The 20,441-nt window shown below is 49.0% G+C and overlaps 2 protein-coding genes across 2 annotated transcripts in view; both read left to right on the top strand.

Annotated features, from left to right (window-relative positions):
• The window catches only part of FLNB (filamin B), a 169,497-nt gene that overhangs the window by 17,772 nt on the left and 131,284 nt on the right, over positions 1-20,441 (top strand). Inside the window, exon 3 of the mRNA XM_059076153.2 lies at positions 13,035-13,327. Coding sequence (XP_058932136.2) covers positions 13,035-13,327 — 293 coding nt within the window. The remainder of the gene's footprint in view (positions 1-13,034; positions 13,328-20,441) is intronic.
• Positions 1-20,441, top strand: part of SLMAP (sarcolemma associated protein) — a 307,400-nt gene that overhangs the window by 186,976 nt on the left and 99,983 nt on the right. The window lies entirely within an intron of this gene.

The raw sequence follows: 20,441 nt of genomic DNA, 5'->3' as shown, positions 1-20,441 counted from the left end.
ATCGCAGGGGGTGCCTGGGGCGGGGAGCACACAGAAGGGTCCATCTGGTCTGAAGGGTCAGGGGAGACTTCCTGAGTGTGAGCTTGCTTCAGCCTAGGCTGGGAGGAAAGGGAAAGGGTGGGTGCTGAACAGAAGAGGAGCGAGTGCAAAGGCCAGGAGGTGAGAGAAAGCTCAATCATTCGAGGAACTGAAATGATTCAGTGTGGCCAGAGCTTGAGGGAGAAATGGTAGAAGCTGTGTGGTGCAATGGTTAGGAGGGCGGGCTCCATAGGTGCTTGTGTGTGAGGCCATGCCTTGCTGTCTCCCAACTGTGCAATTTGGGGTAACTTGGCCTCTCTGTGCCTCAGTTTCCTCACCTGCCTGATGGTACTTTGTGTGTGTGTGTTCCTATTTTCTTCATCTTTACTAAAATGTTTTTTATACAATTTTTTTTTTTTTTTTTGGCTGCATAGGGTCGTCGAGGCATGCGGCATCTTTTATTGTGGTGCACAGTCCCTTCGTTGTGGCGCTCGGGCTTTTTCTTTAGTTGTGGCACTTGGGCTTCTCTCTAGCTGTGGTGTGCAGGCTTTCTCTTCTCTAGTTGAGGCACATGGGGTCTCTCATTGAGGCTGCAAACTCTGTAGTTGCGGCGTGTGGGTTTAGTTGCCCCGCAGCATGTGGGATCTTAGTTCCCCGACCAGAGATCGAACCTGCATCCCCTGCATCGGAAGGTGGATTCTTTAACACTGGATCACCAGGGGAGTCCCTATTTTTATACAAATTTTATTTTTTAAATTTAATTAATGTATTTAATTTACTTTATTTTTGGTTGTGTTGGGTCTTTGTTGCTGCACTTGGGCTTTCTCTAGTTGCGGCCAGCAGGGGCTACTCTTTGTTGCGGTGCACGGGCTTCTCATTGCTGTGGCTTCTCTTGTCGCGGAGCATGAGCTCTAGGCACATGGGCTTCAGTACTTGTGGCACGTGGGCTCAATAGTTGTGGCTCACAGGCTGTAGAGCGCAGACTCAGTAGTGTGGCTCACGGGCTTAGTTGCTCCACAGCATGTGGGATCTCCCCAAACCAGGGACTGAACCCACGTCCCCTGCATTGGAAGGTGGATTCTTAACCACGGCACCACCAGGGAAGCCCTTTATACAAATTTTAAAGTCTACTTTCCATTTACAGTTACTACAAAATATTGGCTATATTCCTCGTGTTGTACGATACATCTCTGAGCCGCTCTTATAGCCGATAGTTTGTACCTCCCACTCCCCAACTCCTCTACGGCCCCTCCCGCCCCACCTGATGGCATTTAACTCACAGAGTTCTGTGAGATTTAAATACATCTATAGGACTTGGAACAGTGTCTGGCAGAGGCGGGGCTCAGTAAATCTGTCCTCGATGCCTCCCCATATCAACAGTGAGGTGGCTGCCTGCACCCCTCAGGTGGGGTGAACGTACAGTCCAGGGCTGTGCACGGGGAGGCCCACGTCCCTCCGACTGTGAGAGCGGGTCAGGCTCACCAGAGCCAATTAGCAACAGCCCTGGACTTTTGCTGGAAGTTCTGGGAAAGAGGAGCTCTCTCCGGGTTGGGGCTGCCGAGGAGGTGAACCTGGAGCAGCTGGAGGGCGGCTTCATCACCACATGGGGAGGCCTGCCTGAGCAGGAAGCCAGAAGAGGGGAAGGCAGAGCCCTGAGGGAGACAGGTGGATCTTGAAGGTGTCACCTAGGCCCCTGGGTCCAGACACATCTGAATCACCCCCTTGGACTGTCTGGTTACACGGACAATCATTTCTCTTTTTGCTTTCAGACTTTCACCTGGGTTTCAGTCACCTGCAACCAGGAGAGTCCTGATTGACTGGTGTATGCTCAGTAAACGTGCACAGACTGAGTGACTGAGTGAGCCCTGTGAGTTTGGGGTGATTGCGTGGGAAGGGCCTCGCTGCCCTGTAGGACCATCCAGACTTGGAGGAATTCTGCATTTGGCCTGGAAAAGCACCCTCTTCATTCTCTGCCCCCGCAGGGCCTGGTATCCGAATCTAGGTTCCTTCCAAAGGAGGATGAGGCTTGGCTCGGGGCAGGTGTGAAGCTGGCTGAATCCTAGTTTTCCTCTACCTGAAGCAAACCTCCCTCAACGGGGAAGGTCTCAGGTTCTGCTTGGAGCTGGGAAATGGGAAAGGCGGTTGAGTGCTAAAGTCCTGGAATGAACAGCCCAGGGGGTAAAGTAAATGCTTTTATCATTTCCATTTTACAGATGAAGACACTGAGGCAAAGTTACCTGTCCTCAGAGCTGGGGCTCACCAAACGGAACTCAGAACTCTTTCTTGCCCCAAGACATTGCTTCATCCTCCTTAGCCATTTTCTTTCTGGTGTCTGCAAATTTTTTCGGGCTTTCTTGCCCTTTCAAGTCCGGATACTCTAATTCCTTACAATTACTCATGCCTTGCTCTTAGGTAACAAAGAAGAATGTTTGGCCAGACCTGGGTCTGTGTCTCTGCTCTATGCTGTACAAGTTGTGTGTCTTCGGGGAGGGAGAAGGGTAAGCTGGGGCGAAGTGAGAGAGTGGCACGGACATATATACGCTACCAAATGTAAAATAGTTAGCTAGTGGGAAGCAGCCGCATAGCACAGGGAGATCAGCTCAGTGCTTTGTGACCACCTAGAGGGGTGGGATAGGGAGGGTGGGAGGGAGACGCAAGAGGGAGGGGATATGGGGATATATGTATACGTATAGCTGATTCACTTTGTTATACAGCAGCAACTAACACAACAATGTAAAGCAATTATACTCCAATAAAGATGTTAAATTTTTTAAAAAGCTGTGTTTTGGGGGCCAATGTCTTCACCTCTCTGGGCCTTGGTTCCTTCACCCATGGCAGTGGAGATGGCAAAACCTACTCTCAGCCTTTTAATGAGGATTGACTTAATACATGTAAAATGCTTAAAACAATTAAGTCCTTTTGAAGTGCTCAGTAAATGGCAGCTTTTATCATTCATTTCCTTCAGAAACTATATTGTGTAGTATTTCTTGAAATGAAATAGAGGAAAATGTCTCCCAAATAAGTAAATAACACAACTTTGAGAACTGCAGTGTGTGTCACCTATCTTTTCTCTTCTTGCTTTTTAATTTTGCAGTCTTTATCCATGTCGGCAGAGAAGCAGCAAGAGGATGGGGTTGCAGGGAGGGCTGGCGCTTCCTGCTTCTGGTCATGGCAGGCGAGCTAGTATCAGGTCACCCCTCCCGTCAGTGCACCTAGAAATGATTGAGAAAGACAAGCCTGCAACTGGGAGTTGCTTTTCCCCTCAAGGAGTGTAGTGACTGGGGCAGCTGAGAGGCTGAGAAGCTGTCAGAGCTTTGGTGTCTCAAGGTCTGGGGGAATGAAAATTGGAGTGAGGACTGACCCATGGTGGCAGTTCCTTAATAAAACCCCAGGCTTGAGGTGGGACTCTAATAACTGTGATTAATGCATTCAAGAAACTAGATAACAAGAATTTCAGCAGGAAACTGGAAACTATAAAAAATAATTAAATGGAAGTCCCAGAACTGGAAAATATGATACTGAGATTAAAATTTGTAGTTGTTGGATCACAGGTTCTGAGCCACTGCCTAGGTTTCAGTCCTAGCCCCAGCCTTTACTATTTACAATGCTGGTCCTTGTTTCTCTTTTATTGAGAAGCAGCTTTGGATGGTCTTCTGGACACTGATGGTGATGATGAAAATGATGACAGCTACCACTTCCTGATCACCTGCTATGCTCAGCCCTCAGTACCCACGTGATTTTGCAAGTGTGAGGTGGGTATTAGTATTATCTCTGCATAACTCATCAGTGCAGAATGGGAATTTGAACCTGGGTCTGAGTCCAGAATCTCTGCCATGCCTGGACTTCCCATGGTTTCCTGGGAGGCAGTGTAGTGCTATGGCCGAGAGCATGGTCCCTGGAGTCAGACCTATTAATAGGATACTTGCTAAACCTCTCTGGGACTCAGTTCCTACTTCATGGAGTTGTGTAAGGATTAAATGTGGCAATAGATGTGTGCTCAGCACCAGATGTCATGATTATCATTGTCGTTACTAGAGTTTTGCGTTCTAGAAAGCCGTCTGGTCCAGTGGACTCCCTCTGGTCCTAACCAACTTGTGATCACATGGCTGGTCAACCATTGAGGCCACCAGAGGTGCAGACCTCTCACACTTGGAGAACGGGGGACCATCAGAGACCTCGTTAAGCTTGGCCAGCCATGTTCTGATTGTTCTCTTGTTACTTCTCAGTGAGCATCTGTAGCCAAGAGCTTTCCCAGTTAGGCTCCAGTGATATTGAGGAGAATGCTGTGGTTACCGCCTTCCCCTGCCCTCCCCTCCCCTCACTGTTAAAGATCTACGCGGAGCTTTTGGACGGAGGACTGACCTCCATCTATTTTGGAAGGGCCTATCTTCTATCAGGGCTGATTCTGGTCTGAGCTGAGAGTGTATTTACTGGCCAAAGTCTGCTCCAAACTAAACATGCCATCACATTCCTCGCAGCCTGTAACCTCCACGGGGAGAAGCTGGGGTCCACAGTGGAGCGAGGAAACCTTATCTGATTCCATTTCAGCAGGATTCCGCTTCACTTGGTGGGGGACATGGGGGAGAGAAAGGAACAGATAGTCTTAAAATGAACCTAATTAAAGATCACATTTGATGCATTTTCTGCAATGATAGGTAGAGGAGAACAGGAGATTTACAAGTGAAAGAGCACACATTTTAATGTGGGTGTGCCTTTGCTTTTTTCTACCCATAAACTTAAAAAAGATTTGTTTTTTTTCTTCCCTTTCTTCCTTCCTTCCTCTCTTCTTCCCTCCCTCCCTCCCTTCCTTCCCTTCCTCCCTCCCTACCTCTTTTCTTTTTTCTTTTCTTTTCTCTCCTCTTCTTCTTTGTTATGATATACTTACAGTAAACAGCACATATTTGAAGTGCATAATGTGATGTTTTTACACACCCACCCATACATACTCATAAACACACACACACAAATATATATCCATGATACGATTATTATGATCAAAATGAGGAATATATCCATCACTCCAAAAAGTTTCCTCATACTTTTTGTAATCTCTCCCTCCCATCCCTCCCCACTTACCCCCTACGTCCCCAGACACTCACTGATCTGCCTTCCGTCACTATAAATAGCTTGCATTTTTTAGAGTTTTACATAAATGAAATCACACAGTATGTATTCTTTTTTTGCCTGGCTCCTTTCACTGAGCATAATAATTTTAAGATTCATCTATGTTGTTGTGTGTGTCAGTGGGTCCTTCCTTTTGTTTTTTTAAGAAGATGTTGAGCGTAGGAGTTTATTGATTAAATTATTTTTGCTGTGTTGGTCTTCGTTTCTGTGCGAGGGCTTTCTCTAGTTGTGGCAAGCGGGGGCCACTCTTCCTCATGGTGCGCGGGCCTCTCACTGTCGCAGGGTCTCTTGTTGCGGAGCACAGGCTCCAGACGCACAGGCTCAGTAGTTGTGGTGCACCGGCCTAGCCGCTCCGCGGCTTGGGGGATCCTCCCAGACCAGGGCTCGAACCCGTGTCCGCTGCATTGGCAGGCAGAGTCTCAACCACTGCGCCACCAGGGAAGCCCAGGTCCTTACGTTTTATTGCTAAGTACTGACTAACTCATTGTACGGATGCACCACAGTATGTTCATCCATTCACCTGTTAAATGGACCTTTGGATGTTTCCAGTTTGGGGCAATTACAAATAAAGCTGGTACAAACATCCAAGTACAAGTCCTTTTATAGACACATGCTTTTATTTCCCTTGGGTAATTACCTAGGAGTGGAATGGCTGGATCATACGTTTAACTTTTTAAGAAACCGCTCTCCAAAATGGGTTTACTATTTTACATTCCCACCAACAGTGCATGTTTCAAAACATTTACGAAGGAAAGAAAGTCCTTAAGGTAGAAAGTAAAACTTCTTATAATTCTACCTCCTAGTGATTGGCCTGCTTAACTGTTTCCTATAAATCCTTCCAAGGTTTCTTTGTTGTTGTTTTTAATGCACATACAGAACCAGACTGAGACGCAGAGGTGCCCTGGGCAGGCTTATAATTTGGCATCCCCTCAACTTGATATTTTAAAAACAGTGTTCTTTGGCTTCCCTGGTGGCGCAGTGGTTGAGAGCCCGCCTGCCAATGCAGGGGACACGGGCTCGTGCCCCCATCCGGGAAGATCCCACATGCCGCGGAGCGGCTGGGCCCGTGAGCCATGGCCGCTGAGCCTGCGCGTCCGGAGCCTGTGCTCCGCAACGGGAGAGGCCACAACAGTGAGAGACCCGCATACCGCAAAAACAAAAAACAAACAAACAAAAAAAACCAACAATAAAAACAGTGGTTCAAAATTTACTTAGGCAGGATGTGGAGAAACTGATTTTCTGTTAATAAAATAGACCATTCCTCTTTCTTTTTGAAACAAAGAATTTATTACATACACAGAATGAAATCTGACCTTTTAACTTACTTGGAATTGTCCTGGAATTGTAGTTGTCCAAGCAGTCAGTTTCTTTTTTATTTGGCCGTGCCGCGTGGCATGTGGGACCTTACTTCCGAACCCACCAGGGATCGAACCTGTACCCCCTGCATTGGAAGCACGGAGTCTTAACCACTGGACCACCAGGGAAGTCCGAGCAGTCAGTTTCTTGGGGGCTGTATTATGGGCTAAGATTCAGGTGACGCACTAACAAGTCACTAGGTCTCGGGGAGGCACACATCTCTGACCGAGGACTAAGCTGACAGACCACGGACCTGAGAGAATTGTTGCCTAGCTGGACTCCGGCACGGTGGCACAGCCTAGAGTTGCTCCTAGTGCCGAAGAAGGGAATGTTCTAGTTTCCCCCAGGGGATGCTTTTTCCCTCTGAGCACTGGTTACCACAGGTCTGTCCCGCGTGGAAACCTGAGTTAACTGGCACTGTGTTTTGATCTAGTTCAGTGCTGTTTGGGTTCCCCTTCTAGACTAGCACCCTAATAGGCTGCCTCGCTGATCAACTCTGTGCATATGTTAACATGTACTAGTGTTATTTTTTTTTTAATGTGTATACAAATCGAATCATACAAACTCATATTGATCTGTAACTTGCTTTTCTTTTTCCCCACATAACAATAAGTTCTGAGATCCTTTTACATCAGCCTATGCAGATCCATCACATCCTTTTGTAAAACGTGGCAAGGTGGTCCACCAGATGGATGTACTGTAATGTGGGACTTAGCAACTCTAATGAGCACGGGGATCGCCTTGGGGATCTTGTTAAACTGCAGCTTTGGATTCAGCAGGTCCAGGGTGGCACCTGAGGCTCTGCACACCCTCAGGTACTGCCCGAGCTGCTGGCGGGACCACAGTGTGAGGAGCAAGGCTACAGTGCATGTGAGGGACCCACCAGTGAGGGGCACGTGGCTGTTAGAAACAGTGCAATACACATCCTTGAATATCCAAAAGGAGCCCTAGAGAAGGCTTTAGAGTCAGAAGACGCAACGTTGCGCTCTGACCCTGACGCTAACCATGTGGCCTGGAGCCTCCTCCCCAGCAATTCAGTGCCTCCGCTCTCGCTCTCGTAGACCCTAAGGATAAACAGTCCCCGTCCTTGAGTGCTCTGAGAGTAATACTACTAATCCCGGGCCCACGGAGCAGCGGGGGCGGAGGGTGTGGATGAGATAAGGATGGAAAAGGGCTTTGTCAGCTGTCCAGCCATCCACAAAGGGGCAGTTCTGTTCCAGTTGGAAGGCAGACTGGGCTTGCCAGGTGAGCAGCGGCTAGACAGGGTTTTCTTTAGCTGAAAAGTGCCCTGTGGCATTTGTCTGCACTTTAAAAAAACAAACCAGACCTACACATAAATCTTCCAAAGAAGCCAAAGCCAGACTGTGTGGAGGAAGAGGGCCCAGTCATTTGCAAACTAATTTTTCTTTTTTTTTGGTGATTCCAGCAAGTCTGGGGCGGAGTATGGGGCAGTGAGTTCCACCTTGGGCTGGGAAGGGAAGGCCTCGAGGGAGGAAGCCAAGGTCCTCAGCAGACCCTGACTCCCGCACCTGCTGAATGAACAACACACATGTCCAGTGGATAGTGGCCACTGCCTTCACTCCTTTGCCATCGCCGGACAAACTGTGCTCCTGGAAGTCAGGGCTGTGGGCTCTGAGAGCCTGATGAGCTTAGAGACTCAGAACTGGCCTCTGGAGTTGGTGAGACCGGGTTTTGAATCCAGAATCTGACACCTAATTCCCAAGGGACACTGAGAAAGTGAACTGATTTTTTTTTTTTTGCAGCCTCAATTTCCCTACTTGTAATATGGGGCCGATAACAATAGCACCAAGCTCACAGTGTTCCTGAGATGATTAAAAAAGATAACTCACGGACATGCTTAGCTCAGTACCTAGCACTAGGAAGTGTCAAGTTACTACAGCTGTAGGATCAAAGGAGAGAATAGAGCTAAAACCACAGTCACGTAGCCCATTGTGTGAATCCAGTAAAGAATGGCTTTCATGATCACTGCTCTGCCCGTTTTGTTTTGATTTCCACCTTAGGAGGTAGGTGAGTAGGTTGAAGATCTGTGCCTCCTCCCAGCAGCCGCCACCTCATCTCAGGGCAGGGCTGGCTAGTGGGGCCCCTGCACAATGCTGCTGCCTTCTGCCACTTTTTTGGGGGAAGGCCAGATCTCCCAGCAGCCCTCCCCCCTCTCCCCACCAGAGTGGGCTTCCTTCCAGCACCCCATTCACATGGTCCCAGGACCTTTGCAGTCAGGGCTGGCAGTGCAGGGTGAACCCTCCCACTTCTCCAGGGAGCTGCTAAGAGAACCAGCTCCTCTTTCTCTAGGGGGTGGAGACAGAGCAAATATTCTCGTTTACATTTTGCTCTCTTTCTTTCTGGCAGGGTGTGGACATTGGTGTAAAATTACAGCTGAGAAGGGCCCTGCCCTGGGGGAAAGATGCATCTGGGGAGAACAAAAATTTATTTTGCACGTCCTGGTTCTTCCTCTTCGCCTCTGTTCCCTTTGGAAAGAAGGCTTCTAAACCTCGAACTTTCAGTCTTCCTCTTTGATGTCCACTCGCATTGTCACATAATCATGACAATAATAGCAGTATCAGCTCTCTCAGCTGACATGTACAGGCTAAGTGCTATACATCTAGTTTCCCATTTGTCAGAAACTCCTAGGAGGTACATTGTTAATGTAGATTACAGGTAAGGAAATAAAGTCAGGGGCAGCTGCAGGTCCCTGCTCTTAATCATGACTATTGCCTTTCTTAGTCTTTACTTAGTATCCAGTCTCTGTCACTCTGTGACCTTAGGCATATGACTACTCTTCTCAGCCTGTTTCCTTACCTGTAAAATGGGGATAATAACTACACCTCCTGGAGTTGTTGTGATGATTAAATGAGAATAACACTACTTAAGAAGCAGAAGCTTCTGTTATTATTACTATTACAACTATACTACCACTATTATTATTACACCTCTTTAAAAAAAAATTTATTTGGTTGAATTGGGTCTTAGTTGTGGCAGGCAGACTCTTTAGTTGTGGCGTGCCGGCTCCTTAGTTGCGGCATGTGAACTCTTAGTTACAGTATGCACGTGGGATCTAGCTCCCAGACCAGGGATGGAAACTGGAAAGCTCCCTTTTACTTTTTAAAGGGTACTTAATAACTCTATGGTATCATTAGAACATTTAAAGTTACAGTGTGGCTCTCATCATACTTATGTTGGACAGTGCAGGCTCTGTTAGGTCTTAAACCCCTTGCATCTTGCAAGGGGACAGAGATGACAGTTGCCATCCTTCAGCAAGTGAAAACAGCAAGTAAACTTCAGCATAAAACAAGCATTGGGACCACACAAGCTGTGAGAGTGAGGGGACTGGGGGATGGGCATGCTTTTTCCAAGTTGGAGGGGAGAGATGAGAGCACTCTTGACGGAGGGACTGCCTGAGCAAAGGCCTGGAGGTGGGATTGGAGGAACTTCTGCACACTTGCCTGGGTAGAAGAGCTCCTTCCAACCCTACTCCCATGGGCTGACCTGGCAAATCGCACAACTTTGAGAAGCAGGCTCACAGTGCTCCAACCTTCCACCCGATGTTTATCTTCAGGTACAGGTAGACTCTTCCTTGTGGATGTCTGTGAATTTGCTGTTGTCTTGTCAGGTCCATCCTGACATGTAGGGGTTACTGCTCTACTTATGTTTTCTTTGTCAGTTCATTCTGACTGGGATCTCGCGGGGCTGGAACACATTGGTGTCAACATCTGTGGGTAACAGACATGGAGAGAAGCTTTGGCTTCTCACAGAGACAGGCTGGAGTCTGAGAAAAGGCAGCTAATTCTAGATTTTTCAGGGTCTGGTTGAGAAGTCTCTTTTAATTTTGCCCAGTTTTCAGTGACATTTACTGAGCGCTGATGGTATTCCAGGCACTCTGCTAAGAGTTTTGCTTGCATTATTTAATAACCCCAGGAGTTGATGTGTTGGCTCCATTTCCCAGATGAGAAAACAGGCTTGTTGAGGTTATTTGTTCAAGGTCATCGAGCCAGGATAGCCAGAATTCACACCGAAAGCCTGAGCCTTTCGCTTCTCTACACTCTTCCATTCTGGATGGTTCTACCAAGAAGAGATCAAAGAAGCCTAGGAAAAAATTTAGAAAACAGATTGCGTGTTTGAAGTGAAGGCCTTGTCAGCAAAACTGTGGAATGCATTGGCTAAAAAACGCTCCCTGCAGAAATGCCTGCCCTGAGTTGTTCAGCCCACATCTTTTATCACATATTGATAAAGAGCCATTTGAAGACCTTGTCTGCTTCCTCTCCTTGTCACCAAAGCCACTGACCACCCTCCTCCACCAAGGTTGCTGAATCCCCTTCACTCCCCATAAACTGCTTCCTAGAGAACTCGTAAGTGTCTTCTGATTGACTGGAGAGAATCAACAGCTTCATCCTAAGACAGGGATGTCTCAGCTCAGAGTGAAGTGGACTGGATATTTAGATGCAGAACTTATTTAGTTATGTGTGTCAAGACCTGGTGAAAACAGAAATATCTCATAAGAAAGGAGAACCTTAGTACGTTATCAGCTGCCGAGTAAGCTGAGTTGATCACATTAGCTCCAGTCTCACCTAGCAGGGAGGAGGTCCCCTTCGGAGTGAGACGCTGGCTGATGAGTTTTGATGGATGCCTTTGGATGGAAGAAAGCATGAGGAACCAGAAGCCTTGGGCATGGGGTAAGTAAGATTACCTAAACTGCCTCTAGTGAATCTGCTGCTCAGATCGTGTGGACAAAGGCAAGGCCCAGGCTGGGAACAGCATGGGGTCTTATTAGGCATAGTACAGACTTTGGTGTTAAACCCAGGTACAAGTCCAGCTTTGTCTAGTCCTTATCAGCTGAGCTCCAGCAAATATCTTCACTTAACCACTAAGGAGGGGAATGAGACTTCAAATAGTTACTGATCCCAACAATGGGCCAGGGCCAGGCAATACCATCTTTCCCTCAAGGAGGTTTTGAGCATTTCCAGTAAGTGAGGCAATCTGTCTGAAGAAAGCACTTCACCTTGTATACAAATGACCTGTTACAGAATGTCACCACAAATCTGCTGACTTCTCCTAGGGCTGGGAGCCCTTGATATGTATTAATCCTGCCCAACGCCTCTTCCCAGCTGGGTCCTTAAAAGAATTAGAGGAAGATGTGACTGTGGAGAACCTGAGAGATGACAGCATGAGAAAGACTTCGTCTGATGTTGCTGGTTTTGAAGTTGGAGGAATAGGCCTCAGCCAAGGAATTTGGGAAGCTTCTAGAAGTTGGAAAAGGCAAAGAAATGGGTTCTTCCCCAGAGCCTCCAGAAAGAAATGCATCCTGCCAATGCTTTGATTTTAGTTCAGTGAGACCTGTGAGGGACTCTAAACTACAGATAATAATGTATTTTTTTTTGGTTTTGTTTTCTTTAAGTATATTTATTTATTTTTGGCTGCGTTGGGTCTTCGTTGCTGTGCGCAGGCTTTCTCTGCGGGCCTCTCATTGTGGTGGCCTCTCCCGTTGCGGAGCATGGGCTCTAGGCGCAAGGGATTCAGTAGTTGTGGCACACGGGCTTAGTTGCTCCGCAGCCTGTGGGATCCTCCCGGACCAGGGCTCAAACCCGTGTCCCCTTCATTGGCAGGCGGATTCTTAACCACTGTGCCACCAGGGAAGCGCCAACAATGTGTGGTTTTTTTAAAAACAAAGTTTTGGTAATTTGTTACAGCAGCATTAGGAAACTAATATACACAGCAAATTGTTATTCATTTCTATCAGTACCATCAAGCTGTCTGTGATAGTTGATTTATACTTTTCTCTCCTATTAGTCTATGGACTCCTCAAGGTTAAGTTATAAATTTTTCTTATTTACCATTGGTTGGCAGGCGCTAAGAAGTAGGCACTCAATAAATGCTATGAATGATATTATAATTCATATGAGTTTAGTTAAGATGAAATGTAAGATGTCCATTTCCTTCACGGTGTCCCCAGCGCCTAACACAGAGCCTGGCACACAGCAGGAGCTCAATAAAAGCCCTTATTGAACCTTCCTGAACCTGTAGGTGGATGAAATACCCCTCCCCGCCAACCCCTCCCCCGTGACCCAGGCGGCCGTCCCTGCCCATTCTGTCCAGGTTCCTACCTCTGCACGTCCCCTCTCTCTGGGACCGGGTGACCGTCTCCTTGCGGGTTCCCACCTAGCTTCCTTTAGCGGAGGCTGCGAGCACAGAGCGCGGGGTCCCAGGACGCCTTGCAGTTCGCGGGACGCAGTGCCCGCTTTGAGCGGCAGGGGGAGAGCGTGGCCCGGGAACTCCCGCCAGAGGGTTGGGACGGGGCGGGGCTTCAGGGGCGGGTCGGCTCAATGCGCAGGCGCGGGGCCAGACGCCTCACGCGGCCACGGGCAGGAGAGCGCAGAGCAGCCCCGGCCGCGGCTTCGGAAGCAGCGAGTTCGAGACCCACTCCCGCTCCCGCTCCGCTTCGGTTTTTCGCTTCCCCGGCCCTTGGGTCTCCCCTACGCCCGTCCCCGGCAGCTCACTGTGCATATTGCTCTCTCCGCCGCCAGGATGCCGGTGACCGAGAAGGACCTGGCGGAGGACGCGCCGTGGAAGAAGATCCAGCAGAACACGTTCACGCGTTGGTGCAACGAGCACCTTAAGTGCGTGAACAAACGCATAGGGAACCTGCAGACCGACCTGAGCGACGGGCTGCGGCTCATCGCGCTGCTGGAGGTGCTCAGCCAAAAGCACATGTACCGCAAGTACCACCAGCGGCCCACCTTCCGCCAGATGCAGCTCGAGAACGTGTCCGTGGCGCTCGAGTTCCTGGACCTTGAGAACATCAAGCTCGTGTCCATCGGTGAGTGCCCTGGCCGGGCCAGGCGCCGGCGGTGTACACCTCGCGCCCCCGCGCGTGCGCCCCCGCGGGGACTGAAGCTCACTGTCGCGCGACCCCACGGCGCCCAGCAGCCGCGGGCTGAGTGTGGGCTCCGAGGCCGGGGGACGTCGTTCCCGAGGGATGAGGACAAAGGGAGCCTAAGCCCCCTCCTGGGAGCCATCCCCTGGGGTGCTGCTGTCGTGTGAGAGTTCCGCGCCGTGCGCCCCGGCAGTGCGTCTCTGGGGGGCGGTGGGTTGAAGGTTCGGGCTGGGGCCGCACGGGGAGACTTGGGGATGTGGCATTTTTCTGCACCTGGGGTGCCCCTGCGGGAGCTGGGGTACTGGAGATCCCTGGTCCGCCATCCCTGAGGCTGGGGCCCTGGTCAGACGCTCCCCGGAGTGCTCGCCCAGCTGCTCCCAGGCCGCTGCGCTCGGCGGCCGCGGAATGGGCGTTGGCTCGGAGGCCAGGTAGGGAGACCTGGGGAGGGACTGTTCTCTGAACCTGGGGCCCTCCCACCAGGTGGAGATGGGGACCTCGCCGTCGCCGAAAGGGGTGGGGGCCCCGAGGTGGGAAGGGGAGCCTGGGGGGGGTGTGTGTCTTCCTCGCTCCCTCCGCTCCAAGCTCAGCTCTGGCTCCGCGCCGCGGCTGAACCCCCTGTCGCCGCTGAAGGTATAATTTAGAGATGGTGGTGGTCACAGTAACTGCCGCCTTGTAGGGAGTCCCAGCTAGTGCGCGCCGTGTGTCAGCAGCCTTCTAACAGGCTTCCAACAGCCTTACCTCGGTCCTTACACATGCTGCGAGCTGGGGCGTCATTAGACCCATTTTACAGACAAGGAGGTCTAGAGGGTTAATGGGCTTGCCCACACTAGCGAGGGTCTAGCTGAGAATTGAAGGAAATGGGTGACAATTAAAGGAGACTTTGCCTTCCTCTCCCCGCCCTCCCCACACCAGGATCTTCCTGAGAGGAGGGAGGGAGTTGGTGTCGGGTTCCTCTCCCCCTGGAACTGGGGAGGAAGAATGAGGGTGAGGTCCCACTATGACCTGGGCTGGTTTTGAGGGCTTCGGGAAGGGTCACAAGGCTGCTGAGGGTGGAGGCTGTGACGGGAGGGGCAGGAGGTGTGTAGTGTGCGAGAGTGTGTGCAGAGCATGTAAGTGTGCAGAGAATGTGTGTGCACCTACGTTGTGTGTGTGTGTTCTGCTAGGTGAGCCTCTTGCCAGGGAAGAGTTGGCCCAGGTCTGGGTCTCAGGTCTGTTCCTGAGGAAACCAAGCCTTAGAGTGACCCCCTGACAGGAAGAAAGGGCCATGGGTGTGGCTGCTGGGACCTTCTCCTGCCTAGAACAGGTTCCCTCTAGGCTGAGCCTCCTCCCCCACACCTGTCCTGGCAGGTAGGGCTGCTTCCTGGGTCCAGGCAGCTGCCACCGCCCAGTCAGCCTCCCCATTGAGGGCAGCTTCTCTGCAGAGGGAAGCCGGGTGGCACGCTGTTTTCTTTTGTGGGCCCATCTCGTGTAATGAGGGAAGGAGAACCTCAGATTTCTGTTGGAACTCTTTCCTTTGCAGAAACCAGTTTTCCCTCGGAGGAATCTCAAGGGCTGGCTGGGGTCGACTCGGATCTCTTCTTTGCTTTAAAACTGTATTTATTTAATTAACTGAACAAAGAAACTTAAAGTAAACCAGGAGTACCCAAACGTGACATGAAATCTCTTTAAAAAACAAAACAAAACAAACAAAACCCAAACCACAGCACCAGAAAACCCTGCACTGCCTAATTTGGCAACTGTTTACAGAGGCTGCAGCTGCCTCCAGCATGGCTTCCCATCAGTGCCCCGAAATTGGGGGTCTCATTCTAGACTTTTTCTGGTCCCTTACTTTTCCTCCTTGATCCTCATGATTTTCATTCCCGAACCCACCCAGGTCCTAGCGTCTTCCATCGTCCTGACATGCCAGGGTTAGCCTCCCCTTCCCTGGTTGTGGCCTGTGGACTTATGGCAGCTTCTTGCTATGGCCCTCATCCCACCATAATTTACATTGTTTTATTTTATTTTTTCCTTTTAAATAATTTCTTGGATCATATTCTCCAGGGTGGCATTCATGGGTCAAAGGTTGTGACCACATTTATGACTCCCATCATTGGCTACCTAACTGTTCTCCAGAAAGACCTTACAACAAACAGGTTTTCCAGCCTCTGGAGGCTGGAGGGAAACTTGCCAAGTGCCAGGACTCCTGAGCAGGTAATGCCTGAGGCCTCTCCCCTTTGCTCCTGAGGCTATGCTGGGTAAAGTCCCTTCAGAAAAAATTCACATCCAGCATGGACTTCAGTTCAAGCTTTCACTGCCTATGCTATGCTGACAGTGACACGCGCTCCAATTTGGGGGCACTCACTCGGTGTTAAGCGTGTTCTGTTCATCACCCACCCCATTGATCACCACCTTGAATCTTCAAGTTCTGGTTTCCTTGTCTATATGATGATCTGCTTTTAGCAAGTCCCTGGGAGGGTTAAGGGCTTGCCCCAGTCCTGGCCAAGTGCTTAGAAAATGTTTGTTGTTATTACTGTGGTGGTTGTTAGTATTATTACGTCCATTTAAAGTTGGGGAAACAGGAGTGAAGTCACTTGTGGAGGTCACCCAGCTGGTAAACCAGGTCTTAAGAGTTGTTGAAATTGAGCCCTAACTGACCTACCTTTCAGTGTCAGAAATGAGTAAAATACAACCAGTTTCCCGCCTCAGAAAGCTCATGTTATAACACCAAGTTTTGCAAGTCTGGGGTGTTGGGGTTGTGGCTGGACATCCACATGTTGAGCGTCTGGCCTCGAACAAAGCAAGGCCTTAGGTGAGTGATGAGGTTAGTCCTCTGAACTGTGATGAGGGTCCATGAGATGAGTTGTGTTCGGGAGGTGCACAGACTGTTTGCATCTTGTGTTGAGGTGAATTTGCTGGGGGAATGGCCGCCTTGTCTTCACTGTTTTCTTTGGTCTTGTTTTTTTGAGATTTCCTGCTACTCACAGGACAGCATTTCACTTCCATAATCTGGGAAGGTATCTTTGAACTAATACAGGGTTTTGTATACTTTGGATAACTCCCAACAGTATTTCATTGTGGGAATCATTAGAGTTGGGTATGGGCGCCAGCTGTGTGACATGAAGTGGTCAAACGTCGCCAGAGCACTGTGGCTTTTCTGCCTAGAGCTCCCTGAAAGACAGCCCTGGCTGTTCACGTTTGTGATTCCTTGTAAGGTGGGCCCATCCTAGGCTCCATCCCAGAGTTAAAGTTCCTTCTTATATCCTGGGCAGTTCATAGTGAGGCCTCAGCATATTTTAATTCTAGTTGTCTGCCAGGAGCTGGCAGGCTTATTTACTTGTTTTACCAAAAGCCTTTCTGCAGCAGCCAACTTGGAGAAGAAGGGGCCTCCTAGCCCAAGAATGACAATCAAGGCAGGCTAGAAGTTTGGGTGGTGTGTTTTGGCTTGATCCTTTACAAAAAGGAATTCTTTCCTTTTTAAAGGATGTGGTCTGACCCTGATGTTTGCTTAAGGTACCTGTGCCCCGCCAGCACCGCAGAGCTGGCGGGGTACATGTTCTCAAGACCTTGGGTCACTGGGCGGAGTTTCCAGGGTGGTGGGTCACCCAACCACACACCCTGTTTTCCTTCCTTTTGTCCCACCCCGACCAAAATAATGCACAAATAATCCTAAATTCTGCTCTTCCCTGTAACTACTTAGCAAATGCCAGTGTGTCTTTCAGGCAATGTAGTTCATATCCAGAGAATGCTTAAAAAGTAGCAAAGTAGCATGCTTTGTCACAATTAACAAGTTCTGGGCCATATGCAACAAAGTAACACATTGGTGTGAGCTAGTTAAGAGCAATGATTCTTGGTTCAAATCCTACTTGCTGCTAAGTAGCTATTAAGAAATTTCTGTGCACTGGTCTCTTTATCACTTAAATGGGGATAATAACTACTTCCTTAAAAAGTTGTTATAAAAACTAAACAAGTTAATATTTTTTAAAGTGCTCGGAACAGTTGGTGGCACATAGTTGGTGCTGTGTGTTTGTTAAATAAATAAGGTGCTGTCCAGTAATAGTCTCAAAAGTCACGCTGGAGGGTTTGCACGCTGAAAGGACATTTAAAATCGGCACCACACTGGGGAGACCAGCTTGGTTGGCTAATGTCGATTCCTGTCTCTGTAATAGGGCTATGGGCTGCCCAGAGCCTGTCCCCTCTTTGGAAGGGGGTGACCCCTGGTTATGTTGTGGCTGCCTCCAGGGCCCATTCACACCAGCTTTGTTTCTGAGAGGTGGATGGGAGCTCGGACTGGCTGGTCATTCCAGCCTCCCACCCGTTCAGGAATCTCTGGGCCAAATCATTTCCAGATGGCAGTTGGGCCTCTGCAGGCTCCTCCAGCACCGGTGGGGCCAGCATGCCAGTCAGCAGCTGCCTTCATTCTTGGAGAGTCTGTGCTGAAGGAGAGCTTTGATTTGGAGCCAAATTATGTCTCCTGGGCACTCCCCCTTCACCCTCCACCCCGGGAGGAGGGTCCTCGTTCTGTGCTGTGAGGCCGTGTCATGGGTTAGTTAAGGATGGCTGCCTTGCTCCTTGGGCAGCGGATGCTCAGGTCCGGAACCTTTGGGCCCTGCTTATAAAGGCTGCGTGGCCAGGGTACCTCGTCATCCTGCTTTCTCTGTAAGCAGCCTTCAGCTCAGCACATACCCGAGGCTAGTATAGCCTGAAGCTAGACTGCCAGGATTCTAATCCTCACTCTGCCCCCTAACAGCTGTGCAACTCTGGTCCACTGCATTAACCTTTCTGACCCTCAGTTTCCCCATCTGTAAAATGGAGGAGAATAATAGTTCCTATCTTAGCGTTGCTGAGAGCATTATGTTTGATTTGGTTAAGTTACAGCATAATGCTGGCGTTGTCATTGTTAGTATAATGGACTCTGTCTTCCGTCTAGCCTCTGGCCAGTCCTGCCACTGTCGTATGGTGTGTTAGCTATTCCCTTCCCCCAGCTTGGAACCTCTAATGAAGGTGCCCCCCAAGATCCTTTTTTCCTTTCTTTCCTCATTCAACAAGAATATGAAAGATAAACTCTGAGCCAGGCTCAGTGCTAGGGCCACAGGAATAATGCGAGTCATGTCCCCGGCTTGCCTTACACACTGCTTAACACAGAGGAGAGACAAGTCACCAGGGAGTGTCCTTCTCTAACCTTCAGGCACACGTGAATCATCTGGGAACTTTAAAATGTTGGTCTGTTAAAAATGTCGGTCTGATTCACTAGATTAAGGGTGAAGCCTGGATTCTGCTCTTCCCAGGAGCTCCTAATTGCTGTTTCTGGACCACCCTGTGAGTAGCAAGGATTGAGATGACAAGCCCGCTGGGGAGGAAAAGCACCTTCCCTCAGGCTGAACTGGGCAGTCTGGAGGGCTTCCTGGAGGAAGGGGCTGTTAAGCTGAGACCTAAAGCTTGACTAGAATAAGGCAGCTAAGCAGACAGCCAGGTGAGCACAGGAGTAGAAGAGTGTGTCAGGTGGAGGTTGGAGGGGTGGTGGAGAGGTAGGCAGGGGCTGACTCACAAAGGGCCTTTTGAGGCTGGAGGCTGCCAATCAAGCATCTTCCTTGAAGGGGCTTGGGGTAAGGTAGGTGAACCCAGCTGAAATGGATCATCTTATCTGGGGATCTCTCCACTGTTGCTCAAGTCATTTCTGTCAGGAAAAAAATTGAGCCCTGTCCTCATATATGTACGTTTATAAGCTGTATACATATGCCACCTGTCAGTCTGTATATTAAATGTTACTGTAGTAGAGAGCTTAGTTTCTTTCTAGATAACAAGTCCAAACAGAAGTTTTTCCTGTGCTCCGATGGATTATCTTGTGCACCCTTGGGGTACATATACCCTATTTGGAGGCCCTATGAGGGCCTGCATGTCTACATTTTCTTTTTCTTTTTTTCCACATTGTTATTATTCTGCATTTAGGTTTCATCTTTAATTGTCCTCTGTTAAAGAGGTAGATCTAAAATTATAACCCCTTCCCCCAACAAGTTGAACCAAATGAATAAATCCAATGGAATGAGCCATTTCCATCTAAATGCATGCTATTTGCTGCTCTTACAAAAGATTAAAACTGCCTTTCATGATGTCCTACTAGAAGCCATTTTACATTGCTGTTGTAAATCTAGTTCTTCGTTAAACATGTTCGATAATCACGAGATTGACTCAGGTTATTGGATGGTAAACAGCAGTACTTTCTTCTTGGGCTTGAAAAGTGGCCTGGAATTTATAAGGTGCCTAGCTACTTTTCTTGGGAAATTGAGTCCATGTTGTAGGAAGAGAGTTTATTTTGACAGTGTTGACTTCCTCCTTTACCCCATCATCAAAACCTGGCACAGGTGGACAGCTTGGCAAGGAGGACACCTGTGCTCCTCTGCATATTCCTTGGCTATCCTTGGTACCAAGAATGCACACAATGATGCCATTTGTGTACCAAATGTCAGTATGTGCACACGCATCCTCTAACGTATTCAGTAGTATCTAGCGTATCCCCATGCCTGCTGTGTGCTAAGCATTGTCCTGAGTGCCATACCTTTATTACTTTTTTTTTTTTTTTTTTCCGGGCCTCTCACTGTTGCGGCCTCTCCCGTTGCGGAGCACAGGCTCCAGACGCGCAGGCTCAGCGGCCATGGCTCACGGGCCCAGCCGCTCCGTGGCACGTGGGATCCTCCCGGACTGGGGCACAAACCCGTGTCCCCTGCATCGGCAGGCAGACGCTCAACCCACTGCGCCACCAGGGAAGCCCCCTTTATTACTTCTAATCCTTATTATGAACCCTGCAGAATGAGTGGCTTTATATCCATTTCCATTTTATAGGTGAGAAAACTGAGGCTCAAATATGCCTCACTTCACATGCCAGGCATGATGCTTGCCTGCATTAAACTGTACAGTGTTTTTTAAAATTTTTTTTTAATGTTAAAGTTGGGTTCCACACTTGTAAAGTAAAATAGATACATTGTAGTGAGAGATTTTCTACTGCTTTAGTCCTGTTCATTTTTATTTTTCTTGAAACTAATCATCTGAACTTGATTAATATGAAATTGAAATTTCCTTCTAC

The sequence above is a fragment of the Kogia breviceps genome, chromosome 10, assembly GCF_026419965.1.
Source record: "Kogia breviceps isolate mKogBre1 chromosome 10, mKogBre1 haplotype 1, whole genome shotgun sequence".
Classification (NCBI taxonomy): domain Eukaryota; kingdom Metazoa; phylum Chordata; class Mammalia; order Artiodactyla; family Physeteridae; genus Kogia; species Kogia breviceps.
Note: the sequence above shows the minus strand (reverse complement) of the source record. Positions and strands in the feature narration are given on the sequence as shown.